Source organism: Coptis chinensis, chromosome 4, assembly GCF_015680905.1.
Source record: "Coptis chinensis isolate HL-2020 chromosome 4, ASM1568090v1, whole genome shotgun sequence".
Classification (NCBI taxonomy): Eukaryota; Viridiplantae; Streptophyta; class Magnoliopsida; order Ranunculales; family Ranunculaceae; genus Coptis; species Coptis chinensis.
Genome location: NC_141459.1, coordinates 78,840,025 through 78,854,683, shown reverse-complemented (window position 1 = coordinate 78,854,683; position 14,659 = coordinate 78,840,025). Strand labels below are relative to the sequence as shown.

The window sequence follows — 14,659 nt, the reverse complement described above, 5'->3', positions numbered from 1 at the left end:
CTGATATTTGTGAGCTTGAAGGAGTTCTGACTAGAGGTGGTAAAAGATATTTTATTACTTTTATTGATGATTGCTCGAAGTTTACATATGTTTATTTGCCGAAGAATAAAAGTGATGCATTTGATGCTTTTAAAGCTTATATACTTGAGGTTCAAAATCAACATGACAGGAACATTAAAGTAATTCGAAGTGATAGAGGTACTGAATATGGTTCTGCTTGAATTTGATCTTTTCTTGCAATCACATGGTATAATCCATGAGACGACAGCTCCTTATTCACCTGAAATGAATAGAGTAGCTGAACGTAAAAACAGAACTCTTAAGGAATTAACTGTTGCTATGTTACTTAGTTCTGGAACACCCTCAAATTTATGGGGTGAAGCTGTTTTGACTGTTTGCTATGTGCTGAATAGAATTGCTAATTCTAAGACGAAAGTTACACCTTATCAGCTATGGAAGGACAGGAAACCTAATTTGAGTTACTTCAGAACATGGGGATGTCTGGCTTTTGTAAGGAAGCATGATCCCAAGATCTCAAAGCTTAAGAGCAAAGCTTATGAGTGTGTCTTTCTAGGCTATGCTATGAACAGTAAGGCCTATAGGTTTCTAGATATGAAGACTTATGTCTTGTTTGAATTATCTGATGCTGAATTTCTTGAAGACATGTTTCCATACCTATCTAGAAATAGTGGGGGTGCGTCTTCCTCCAAGGCACCTACTTCTGATGTTTCTGACACTTATATACCTAGAATACATGACAGAGACACTGTTATAAAATCTGAACCGAGAAGAGGTAAGAGAGCAAGGGTTGCTAAGGAACTGTGACCCGATTTTGTCACTTTTGCTTTGGAAGGAGATCCCTCCTCCATTGAAGAAGCTCTCACATCTTCTGACTCTAAGTTTTGGAGAGAAGCCACAGAGAGTGAGCTTGATTCTCTCATGGAGAACAAAACTTAGGAGCTTATTGATTTGCCTCCTGGTTGCAAGACTATAGGAAACAAATGGGTTTTAAGTAAAACCGATGGTTCAGTGGACAAGTTTAAAGCAAGGCTGGTATCAAAGGTTTTCGACCGAGAGAGAACTTTGATTTCTTTGACACATATTCACCTATTACACGGGTAACATCCATTAGAGTATTACTTTCTGTTGTTGCGCGCTATTTGTTCATAATCTTGTTATTCATCAGATGGATGTTAAGACAGCCTTTCTAAACGGGGATTTAGAATAAGAGATTTACATGGATCAGCCAACAGGTTATGTGGAACCAGGTAAGGGTAAAAAGGTATGCAAATTACTTAAGTCACTTTATGGGTTGAAACAGGCATCTAAACAGTGGCATGAGAAATTTGATAACTTTATCATTACCAATGGGTTCAAGATAAATGAAAGTGACAAGTGCATTTATTATAAGTACTATGATGGGATATGTGTTATTATATACTTATATGTTGATGATCTACTAATCTTTGGTTCTAATTTACATGTTGTAAAAGAAACCAAGAACCTGTTGTCTTCTAACTTTGATATGAAGGACTTAGGTGAGGCTGATGTAATGTTGGGAATCAAAATTATAAGATCGTCTGATGGCATATGGCTGGATCAGTCACACTACATTGAGAAAATGTTGAAGAAGTATAACTACTTTGATTGTGTAGCCGTTGGTACTCCTTCTGATCACAATGTTAAATTATTTGCAAATAATGGTGAACCTGTGAATCAGAATGAATATGCAAGTATCATTGGTAGTTTGAGATATGCTATAGATTGTACTAGACCTGACATTGCCTATGCAGTAGGTGTTCTTTGCAGGTATACTAGTAATCTTGGCGCTAAGCATTGGCAAACAATTGGCAGGTTAATGAGATACCTAAAGGGAACCAGTCATTTGGGTATTCATTATCAGAGATATCATGTTGTTCTTGAGGGGTATACATATGCTAACTGGAACACTCTCTCAGAAGACTCTAAGGCCACCAGTGGTTATGTGTTTAGCATTGGTGGAGGTGCTGTATCTTGGAAGTCCAAGAAGCAGACTATTATAGCGCAGTCTACCATGGAGTCTGAACTGATTGCTTTGGCTAGTGCAAGTGAGGAGGCTGGTTGGTTACGAGATCTTCTCACTCATATTCCGGTTTGGCATAAACCGGTACCAGCCACTTTAATACATTGTGATAACACTGATGCTTTCGGGCGTGTCCACAGTAAATTTTTATAAATTCGTCATAAACATAGTACTGTCAGGAATTTTATATCTAGAGGTGCAGTGACTTGATTTTGTGAGATCTGGTGATAATCTAGCAGATCCATTTACCAAAGCTTTGGCCAAAGAAAAACTGTGGACTATTGCCAGAAGCATGGGATTGAAGCCAATTGGAATATGAACATCTATGATGGTAACCCAACCTAGAGACTGGAGATCCCAAGAACTAGGTTCAATGGGAAGAACAAGTCATAGAATGTTGGTTGTGAGACATACATTATTACTTATTTGTCCCGTAGTTGGATAGTAAAATGTATGAAATCCTGCAGCGATAATAAAGGTTGAGGTTTTCTAGGAAAAACTCTTAATGAAGTTCTATGGTCCTTATGGGTAGAGTGTATAGCTACAAGAGCACTCTTGATAGACTCCCCTAGTGAATGTGAAAGTAAAGGCCGCTTTCTATGAGAATGAGGGTTGATTCTCTAAATCATTCATGAATCCAAGAGAGCATAGGGCCTTTAATGTGCAGAACATGAAAGGAGAACACTGGATATGTTGTGCGTGATTATGACTTATTGTATACTCAATACCTAAGTTTAAGACTTAGTCACTTATGGTTCTTATACTTTGAGTAATTTTCACTACGTAAAGGTTTAAGTCGTGGATACCTTCATCTATGCATAACATGTTGATACTGATATTGATTGCCCTTAAGTATATTTTCTATTTTGTTTTTATCAAAAATAAGTGGGGGATTGTTGTGTTATTTTGAATCAAACAAGAGGTGAACTTGGGCTTGGGCTTGGGCTCTTTAATCCCTTATCTTCTTTTTGGCAAAGCATTTTCCTTAAACTGTTTTCGGATAAGTTTGGAAACAGAATTGGATATGGATTGGGAAACAAGAACGTGATAGACTTGTAGAATCCAATCCTTATCGGGAAACTGAAGTAGTTCCCTACAATCCGAATCTACTAAGTGCTCCACGTTTTTCCTCTATAAATACTCATAGAGCAGCAGCTAATATGATATGCGAAAAACTATTTTCTATACTAAGTTGATGGCTATCATAAGATCAGTATCGTGGTTCTTCTTTTCTTCTTTGGTTTATCTGTAGTAAACAAAGGAGAGTCTATCTGGCTGTTGTATCTTGGAGGTTGACGCACTTTGTCTGCATAAAGAGGAACAGATGCGAAACAACCTTAAAGAAAGCGTTTGATCCGTGCCTCAACCAGCCTTCTTATTCACTGTTTGTTCTTGTTGCAGCAATTGTTACCAACAGTGGACATTTACTGTGATGCGCACCTGAAGCTTCAGTCTTGATGTCAGTCATTAAGTCATACGTTACTAGCCGTTGTGGGACGGGGAGAGTGAGTGCTGAGGAGATCGTTACTTAGCGAGATCACCATCTCTGCTCGAGTCACTTTGAAGCGAGCTCACAGGACGAGTACCTGAGGTTGGTTGGTGGTGATATCGCTTTGAGCGTGAGTTGCATAGGTTGTTTGCCTGAGTCGAGTCACTATGGAGTGAGTTCGGAGGACAAGAATACTAGGTTGGTTGGTAGTTCTGTATATGCTGGACACGTGTGTAATATTCATTGGATGTGAATATTACTCTCTCACAGCAAGGATTCTCACCACTTACTTTGTGCGCAGTCAACAACAACTTGCTGATATATTTACCAAGGCACTTGGTCGTGAACAATTTCATTATCTTCTTTGCAAGTTGGTGTTACGAATCTCCACACTCCAACTTGAGGGAGAGTCTTAGAATACTAGACAAGATACTACCAATCATGGTATATTAAGCAAGATATAAGTCAGTTGTGTTATAGTAGGAAACTCTTTCTTTCCCTGTTGATCTTTCTTTTTGTTTCTGTAAATTCTTTACTTGTTATAGAGTGATTGATCCAATAATATTCGGAAAGATCTCATATTGTAATTATAAATAAGTGTATTGAAATCAATGAAGATATGAAGAGAGAATGTCTCAATTTCCATTACTTTCTCCAGTGTTTGTCCTTCTATTATAGTTTAATATTTTGTCCCATATTTCTACGTAACCCACTAACCCATTACGTAATGACGTGGAGTCCTGCTGGAGAAATGTCATTATTTTTTTTTTCGTTTTTTGTCAATACAAATTTTTGGTTATTGAGCAAAAAATAAAAAAATAAATCCTACTGGAGAAAAAAAAAATTAGAATTTTCTATTCAGAAAAAGAGATTGTTGGACACTTGTCTTAATTATTTATAAAACTCGGTATCAATAAAATTTCCAATTTAATAAAAAAACTAATATAAAAAAACTGAAGATAATAAACAGGTCTATTACCCATCTTCTTCTTCTATTCTCTCATTCTTTGCAAGTATTTGTTCTTATTTTATTTTAATGGGGACATCGTTCATCATCAAAGCTCTCAAGAGTAAAACTAAATTGTTGAGACATTAACTAGACCATTAATTGATTGTGCTACTTTTTCGCTTCTATCTTACCCTTTGACTACCATTGATTCTTTGATTGTCTCAGAACTAGATATTTTAGATATTGTTGCTCAAACAGAATGCGCGATTGTAGTGATAAAGCCTACATTTGTCTGTTAATAAAACACATCAAAGATTAAAGAAAAGTAACTAATTTTTCAGTGAAGTAGAACCTCCAAGAGCAAATATGAACACAATTTGGTTCGATTCACAACTAGAATAGGGCCAAAAAGCATCTTGAAAGTCTTTTAGATCTCTTTCCAAAAAATGGGGCTCAGCCCATTGGTTTTAATCCGGATGAGTGTAAACCCCTTCCTATCGGTCCATATCACATAACCTCCCGCGGCCCTATTTATCGGCCCATATCACATAAACTCCCTGCTTTCCAATATCAGCGAAATTCCAGTCCGATTCCTATTTCCTATTTTATTTTATTACCCGTTTTACTCTTTTTCCATATTCATCCAAGAAGAACACCGAGATTCATCTGGATAACAAAGGGAAAGGGATATAAGATCAAGTACCATGCAAATGGATACGAGAAAGATCCGATTGAAATTGACTTCACTCCTTTCAGGTGCGTGTCTTTGTTTGAGATAATCTTTTATAAATAATATATTCTAAACTTATGATTCAATGACCAGTATAAAAAAATTCAAGAAGATACCTAACTGTTGATTGAATGATTTGATTTTTTGATAGAGGAGCTTGGCAAATTTCTTGTTTTTTGGAGTGTTATCTTTCATTATGATTGGTGTCAAGGACCAAAATGACAAAAGATATTGATGAAACTAAAATCGGTTTACTTGTTAGGTATCATCTTTTTTATAATTGTATTATTGGTGAATTAGATAGATTTCTCCCTTGCTTTATTTGTTGAATATAGTTAATAATGAAGTGTGTCTGATGCTCTGTCTTATTCTGAATTTTGAAGAATAGTGGAAATGGAAGTACATAAACCGGGCAGTTTAGAGCATGATGATGAAACAAGGGCCTTGGCGGGGTTACTTGATATTTTTTTACGCATTTTCTCTAAGGGAGATTGCCCGGCATTTTGCAAAGCGGGTCGTATATTGAAATCATTGCGAGAATTTTGGTTTGAATCAAATGGATGTACTTCTTACGCTTCTACTAGTCAAACATCCAATGAGGGGTCGTGAGGAGGCGTTCCATCGAAAGCGGTGACTATTCCATCAGAGAATCCGATTAATGCAGATAGGAATTCCAAATCATTGAAACCTAAAAAGCAATTTGCTTCTGTTGGTACGGTGTCGAGTGTTCTTGGTAAAGCCTACTCTAAACCCTTGCTTTTATGTAAAGTTTGGTGAAGTGGCTTCTGCTGAGTATTTGTTTGAGAGTATGGTTAACAGAGATTTGGTTTGTTGGAGTGCTTTGATGTCTACTTATGCTCAATATGGGTATGCTGATAAGGCGATAAAAGTGTTTAGGCAAATGGAAGTAAATGGAGTTAAGCCTGATTGTATGACTCTTGTTAGTGCTTTATCGGCTTGTGCTCGGTTAGGGTGTTTACAAATTGGAAATGAAATCGATAAATTTATTGTGGAAGGGGAGTTTAGGAGCAATATGTTTATTAATAATGCACGATTGGATTTGTATGCGAAATGCGGGGATATGAATGTGGCTAGAACTATTTTTGATGAGATGTCTAAGAGGAATGTTGTTTCTTGGAGTATTATGATTGGAGGTTATGTTGGTTATCTTTGGTGGGACGGATCTTTTCGAAGATGCCCTCTTTTCGTCGTCCGGTCCGGCCTTGGTTCTTTGGGCTCGTTCAAGAAGCAATGCATAATATATTTAATTGCTTATTTTGATGTTATATAGACACATTTTGTAAAACTATATTTCTGATCATTTTGAATTTTTATAGGCGTCTTTTTGACATTTGAGTTCTAATCGGTGGACGCGAGTTATGGAAATATGAATTTACATATGCAAATATGAAGTTACATATGTGAATACAAATTTACATATGTAAATATGAAATTTCATAGGCGTTTTTTTCGACATCGGCGGGTGACCTGAGGTTATGTAAATATGAATTTTTCATATGTAAATATAAATTTACATAGGATGACGTCAGCCCGGTTTGTCCTTAAGTCGAAATTATAAGTAAAGATTAATGACGTTAGCCTGGTTTTTACAGGGGTATTTTGGTCTGTTTTGGCTTTAATGTTATATTTTAAATAATAGGGAGGTTTTATGCATGTGTTCGGTTAGAGGGGATTTTTATGCTGGTTATGTATCAACCAGGGAGATTAAACCCAAAATCTGGATCTCTTTCTCTCTTTAGTGTTCATTAATTGGTTCAGACAGTAAGGAATTGCATAAAATAATGAAGGAGAAATGAATGGACTTGTTTTTTGCTCTTCATTTTCTTTTCCTATTGTCTAGCCAGCATGACTCCACGTCATCATGTATATTGGGTTAGTATGCGGCAAAAAGGATCTGGGCCGTTACAAAATTTGCCTGAGGGATATGGCCATCAGGCTACCTTTTCTCTATAATAGTAAGTCATCAATTAAACAAGAATCCCAACAGACTGAACAGAGTACCATGTATCTGGAACAGAGAGTGAGATCACACTGGGTCTCAATCGATAACAACACGATGAACACACTAGTGAATTGTGATTCTAATTCCACCTTGCTCAGATTCTTTATTGAGATATTTTTGGCACAAGCGTTAAAGAAGGCACAACAAACCAATTAGCGACATTATCTTACACAACATGGACTCTAATTCATTCATACCACGACAAAGCCAATAATAGCATAGATATTAATATTGCACAACGAGGTCTGACACAAAAATGCCATCTCAAGTATAAGTTGCCGTCAGATTTCAATTCAGATCCGGAGATCCCCATACCTAATGATCATCAATCATTGAAAAGATATTTACGTTCAACTTTCTACTGGAGGTCTACAGGCTAGAGCTGATTTTTATAAACGGCTGAACCAATTTGTGCGCGACGTCGTTGTACAATAGACAATTTACAGTAACAATAACAATAGCAATAATTACACCAACATCATCATACACGTCATGAACCAAAATTCCTCGATAAAGTGACCAATGGTTTCTTTCTCTCACTCGATATAATCCCTCAAACCTCCCGTGAATCTGGAGAGCAAAAAAAAAGTGATAGACAGATGGCTCTTTTCCATTCCTCTGCTGTATTTTCCATTCTCTTTCTATTTTGTTGCATCTTTGCTGTGCATGCAGCAACAAATTTCGATGATCAAAATCCAATCAAATTGGTCACAGACCAGTTTAATGAATTCCAAAATACCCTTCTACAGACCATCGGTGACACGCGTCATGCTGTCGCCTTCGCTCGTTTCGCTCACCGGTAATTAAAATCTATAGATATATATTGGCTTTAACATATGAACTCTTTTTTTTTTTTTTTTTAAAACTTTTTTAACGTGTGGTTGACTTTTTTTTTTGAAGGCATGGGAAGAGGTATGAGACAGTCGATGAGATAAAAAAGAGATTTAGTAATTTTGTGGAGAGCATGGAGTTGATTAGATCAACTAACAGAAAGGGTCTGAGTTATAAGCTATCACTCAATAGTAAGTACCTTTTCTTTTCTTTTTTTCAGTACGTCATGGTGTTGGTGTTGACCAAGGAATAAAAAGTCAAAACCATATTGTATGCTTGTATGATACTCGATCTACATATTGTTGAGAGAGAAATATATATGACATAGAAATAGATTTCTTGTAACTATACTGTTCATTTTTGTTTCACAGAATTTGCTGATATGAGCTGGGAGGAATTCCAAAAACATAAGCTGGGAGCGGCTCAAGAATGTTCTGCCACCAAAGGGAATCATTTGCTCACTGACGCTAATCTCCCACCAGTGGTACTACTTATAAGCTCACTATAATAAGAATACATGGCAAAAACTAACATGCACTATAAGTTTCAAAAGATTTATTTCAATATCTGTCAAATTTTGTAATATGAAAAAAATCACTGCTAGTGTATAATGTTAATCCTGAAGTCAGCTTTTGTTGAATCTGGCGACATAGCAAAGATCATACTGTGAGACTAGTCAACACCCAAAATGACGAATAAGAAGAATTAACCTTAAAATGAATTTTGCTATGTAGAGTTAAAAATATGTTAATTTATTAATTTTAAAACAGTGGGAACCTTTAACATTATTGTGGTTTATTAACCAAGTCCTACATGATGATGGTCTGCACTATTTGCCATGAAGGTTATTAGTTACCTCACCTTACACTTGAACATTGTAGGTTAGTGTCCCTTCATGTCTGTTGCTGTCTAATTTTATTTATTTACGTTGGATGTACAGAAAGATTGGAGGGAAGAAGGCATAGTAAGCCCAGTCAAAGACCAAGGCCACTGTGGATCTTGCTGGACTTTCAGGTAATGATCAGTGTCAATCAATAAGCCTCAGAACTTGGTGATTTTGGCAATCGAAAAAGTGATTTTCTCATCTTGTTATGTTAAAAAATTGAGTCGTGAGACCACATTTTGGATTCATGAAAGCTGTGAGATAACAGGGGACAAGCATAATTGATCTTGCTCATCCCCCAACTACCTTATGGGAGGGCATGAACCTAGTGACGGTCTCTAGCTAAGTAAGAATTGGTCATCCCTGAAGTTACTCCGGGCTATATGTTTTAAGTTAGAGGGTGAGGTATTAGAGTGTTTGTCTTTCAGAAATTGGGAGCTTTTATTATTTTACCTGTCTTATTTGAGCTGGGACTATATAGGTGCTATGAAAATACAGGCTTATCTCGCAGTATGATTGTTTAGTGGTTAAGATATGTGAAATTTTAATGCGTGCAGCACCACTGGAGCTCTGGAGGCAGCATACAAGCAGGCTTTTGGAAAAGACATCTCTTTGTCAGAACAACAACTAGTAGATTGTGCTGGAGCCTTCAACAACTTTGGATGCAATGGTGGGTTGCCTTCGCAAGCCTTTGAGTACATCAAGTACAATGGGGGTCTCGAAGCTGAAGGAGCATACCCCTACACGGGAAAGGATGGTAGTTGCAAATTTTCTTCTGAGAATGCAGCTGTTCGGGTTGTTGATTCAGTGAACATCACCCAAGTAATATCCCATCTTCAACATAGATGTTGATTTTTGTAGTGTCACACATTGACAATATTATTTAGGCTAATTATCCACTTGGGCAGCTGTCAACAGTTCTACAAGCTTAAATTAGAAAATACTATTAGGTGTTTTCTATTTAATCCAATAATATGTTAGTATCACATTGTATGGACTAGGAGTTTTTCAACACACATCACATGCTCTAACGATTAGAATGGGTAGTGAGAACACCATCAACACATGACCATTGCAAGACGCACATACACATACACGATATATACTTTTTGAAATATATTTGTGAGACATGATAATCTAATCACGATGATGTATAACAGGGCGCTGAGGATGAGTTAAAGCATGCAGTTGCACTCGTTAGGCCAGTGAGCGTTGCATTCCAAGTGATTCACGAGTTCAGACTCTACAATGGAGGAGTTTTCACCAGCAACAGTTGTGGCACCAGTCCTATGGTGAGTTCAAGTCATTTAATTCCAAGAAATTTCTCACTATAGTGTTGTACAGTTGAAAGCATTGTGTGTTAGGTTGGAATATATCCCCTCTGAATTTTACTAGGTGCTTACCACTAATTATCCCCAATTGTTTTGTGAGAACTTCAAATATCGAGAAAGAATGCAAAGACTACCACAACATATGCATTTAGCAAAGACTACCACAACATATGCATTTAGCTTTTTCTAATTCTGTTAAAAATTCATGTTGGCAGGACGTAAATCATGCTGTTCTGGCTGTTGGGTACGGTGTGGAAAATGGCATCCCTTACTGGCTTGTGAAAAATTCATGGGGAGCAGACTGGGGTGACAATGGCTACTTCAAGATGGAGATGGGGAAGAACATGTGTGGTAAGTCTTTTTATCATTAAATTGATCGGACAAAAGACAAAACACAAACATAACCTGGAAATATGATATGTATGTCGCTACTCGCTAGCCCTCCATGTAAACTAATGATAAAAATTTGTTGCACAGCCTTCCACAGTATATACTGATGAAAAATATGAATTATTTTTTTGCAGGTATTGCTACATGTGCTTCGTATCCTGTGGTTGCATAATATGTTCTCCAGAGGAGATTGTAGCTGTATCTTGGAGTATTTACTTAAGATAAGCTTATTTCTGTTGTCCACCAGTGTGTTAGCTCATACTATCCCGATGTAAATTGATAGTGATAAGTGGAAATTTGATTACAACGTAAGTGCTAGCTCAACTCAAGCAATAATATTTGACTAGTGTACATATATATTCGATCGAGTACTGGTGCGGGCGTGAGCAATATGACGAGCCATTATGTATTTATGTATCTCATTATGCCCTTTGAATTGTGTTCCATTAATTGTTGGTAATAAGAAAAATGAAGGGGTATAAAAAATCTAATTGAGGAAGAACGAGCGGAAATGGCTGTTTGGATGATCATGACGGATATTGTGCTCTGACAGCAAAATCCGGGTTTATGGGGAAAAGAAAGATACGATCATTAAGAGTTTAGAGTATGAAGGCCATGACTCAATCCTCATGTGTAGAGTACCGTGTTTAAAACCAACTCCTAACAGTCGGACTTCTTTGGAAGGTACAAGCTTTTATCATTGGCTACTCAAAACCATGGACCAAAATATTGTTGATATATCTGATATATCGCCGATATATATTGGTATTTTGGTACACTGATATCGATATTTTCGATATATATTTACTGAATATAGAATTCTTTTTTTTTCCGATATATATCGAAATTTTTGATATAAATTTTTATATCGCCGATATAATTGATATACGAGTATGCGAACCGTGCTACGTATCGGTGTTTTTTCAAATCTTTAAACCTGTCTCTCTAACATCTCTCTGATAGTATGATTTTTTGAATTTTAATTATAATCTAAAAAATAATATAAAAACATTAGAAGGGGTTGAATATAATTTGAGTGACGTGAATGAGATTTTATAAATTATTTTAAATAATATGAAGCTAATTCTAATTTCAATAAAATTAGAGAGTTTTTGGTAAATTGCTTAAAAAGGAGGGAGCTGATTAGAATAATTAAAGAGGTGGTTAAAATCATAAAATAGAGATTACAAAATCTGTGAGTTCGGTTGAGAAATTTTCCTCCTAAAGATCCGGATCCGGCTATCATATAGTGTAGAGATTTGATATTTACGATATATATCAGTTGACTTTTTGACCATTTTTTAATATAAATCCGATATTTTTAATATATTTCCGATATTATATGTCCGATATATTCGATATTTCCGATATTTTAAATAGTTTAAAATGGTCACCAAAAAATAAATATATTTGATATATATCGGTTTTTGAATACACCGATATATTGATCAATATCGATATTTTGGGCCTTGCTCAAAACTAGAATGTTGAAAAAGCAGGGCATCTATCAACTTGTGCTATATATTCTTCTCAGCATTGTTCAAAAACTCGAAATCCGGTCTAACTTGAAATTTCTTAAATAGAGAAGATTCCCCAATAATGACAACAGTAAATCGTTGTCTGCTAACCAAGGTTCGAAATATCGACGATATATCCGATATATCGCCGATATATATCGGTATTTTAGTACACCGATATCGATATTTCCGACATATATCCATAGAATATAGTACCCTCTTTTTCCGATATATATGAATTTCCGATATAAAAGTTTATATCGCCGATATAATCGATATATCCGATATTCTGATATATATCGTTTGACTTTTTGACCATTTTTAATATAAATCCGATATTTCCAATATATTTCCGATATATTTCCGATATTTCCGATATTATATTTCCGATATATCCGATATTTCCGATATTTTAAATAGTTTGGACTGATCACCAAAAAAATGGATATATCCGATATATCCGATATATATCGGTTTTTGGGTACACCGATATATTCATCGATATCGATATTTTGAACCTTGCTGCTAACAACCATTTCAATAGTAAGTTTAGACACTCCACGGTGTCAATGTCCATTATAATCTCGGCTAAGATTAAAATTAAGCTTAGTCGAACATGTTAATGTCTAATTCTCTTGAAATGACATTTCTCTAATATCTCTCTCATCTCTTCTTCCTTCTTCACCCACCCAAAGCCCTAACTCGCGCTCTCTCCCTCACTCCGTAGCTCCGCTCACTCCCACTGCTTTACAATATGGACCAAAATATCGTCGATATATCCGATATATATCGGTATTTTGGTACACCGACATCGATATTTCCAATATATATTCACCGAATATAAAATTTGCCGATATATATCGGTATTTTGGTACACCGATATCGATATTTCCGATATATATTCACCGAATATAGAACTCTTTTTTCCTGATATATATTAGAATTTTCAATATAAAACTTTATATCGCCGAGATAATCGATATATCCTATATTTACAATATATATTATTTGACTTTTTGACTATTTTTTAATATAAATCCGATATTTCCAATATATTTCCAATATTTCCGATATTTTAAATAATTTGGACTGGTCACAAAAAAAATAGATATATCCGATATATATCAGTTTTTGGGTACACCGATATATTAACCGATATCGATATTTTGGTCTTTGCTTTGCAGTATGCTAGTCCCAACAGCACCATGCTTGCACGCCCTCGTTAACTCCTTGCACTGCCACAAGACAAAATAATATCTTACCCTTCTTAGGATTGAGTGAGCCTGGTTTGTGGAGTAGACTGCAACATAAAAGCTAAATCATCTGTACCTTTTAGCTTGAACTTCAACTGTTAAGAGAAAGAAGCAATTAAGAATGCTTAATATATAATAGAACTATGTATGATCCCTTTAAACTGATTATCAAACAAATTAGAAAGTGGATTATGTATCTGCGGCCTTACAGGGGATATTAATTGAAGTGTAATTCTGCAATTTGTGTTCTACAGTAGCCAATGTTGCCAAGGCTACGAAGAATGTTAATGTAATCACCAATGGTAAAACAATATACCAACCCAGTATTGGCAGCACCTTTTAGCCATTCATCCATCCTTTGCACATACTTGAAGAGTAACTTGAGCAGTACAGTATATTCCTCTTGATGCAGGGAACGTCTTGGAGGCCTATATGAACTAAGCTGTTAAAACCTTTTTTACTCTTTATTTTTATCTTCATCTTATATGAAGTCTATGTTGTGTTGGAATCTCTAGGAGTATTTCTAAATACTAGTTTCGGTGTCTAGTCGGTTTCACCAATAGAGTTTGAGAATGAGGATGATGAGTCTTTATCTCTTTAGAGTTTGAGGATGAGGATGATGAGTCTTTATCTCTTTAGAGTTTGAGAATGAGTCTTTATCTCTTAGAGTTTGAAACTGACTTAGAGTGGAAGTGTGAGTCCTTATCCTATCTGGAACAGACCACCTTACCTCTATAAATCTGAGGGTTGTCGTCCATAATGAATACAGTTGATTAGAAACACATCAAAAAAAAAAAAACCATTACATGCCCTATTCTTCTTCTCTTCTTCTTCTTCGGCGGCCCGCCCGAGGAGATAGTTATATTCTTTGTTCAGAGGGTAGTCTGTTCTAGTGCAAAATCAGTGCTTTGTTAACCATTGAATCATGTGAGGAAGATGCCATTGCCTTTACGCACCATTGGAAAGGCGGAAATCTTTCCTTAAGGACTGACCTAATCCGGCGCCTTGGTTATTACATTATTCGTCCTTGTCTTCTATTGTTTTCTTTTATCCGCATACAACAATCTTAAGGAAAGAACAAGATGTTTACACCTGTTGACACCACGCCGATCAAAGAAACCAATTCTGGAGTCATGGAAGTTACTTCGACTATGAGAGATGCTGCACCTCTACTGAATGCTTGCAACTTATCCAATATGTC

At 36.1% G+C, this 14,659-nt stretch overlaps 1 protein-coding gene across 1 annotated transcript; it reads left to right on the top strand.

The window, feature by feature from the left end:
* Positions 1-7,343: 7,343 nt before the first annotated feature.
* Positions 7,344-11,045, top strand: LOC147504958 (thiol protease aleurain-like). The gene is made up of 8 exons (XM_086557601.1): positions 7,344-8,052; positions 8,154-8,275; positions 8,456-8,568; positions 9,025-9,098; positions 9,525-9,789; positions 10,128-10,259; positions 10,514-10,649; positions 10,823-11,045. Exons 1-8 carry the CDS (start codon positions 7,853-7,855, stop codon positions 10,858-10,860), a joined length of 1,080 nt encoding a protein of 359 aa, XP_086413727.1. The 5' UTR covers positions 7,344-7,852; the 3' UTR covers positions 10,861-11,045.
* Positions 11,046-14,659: the final 3,614 nt, after the last annotated feature.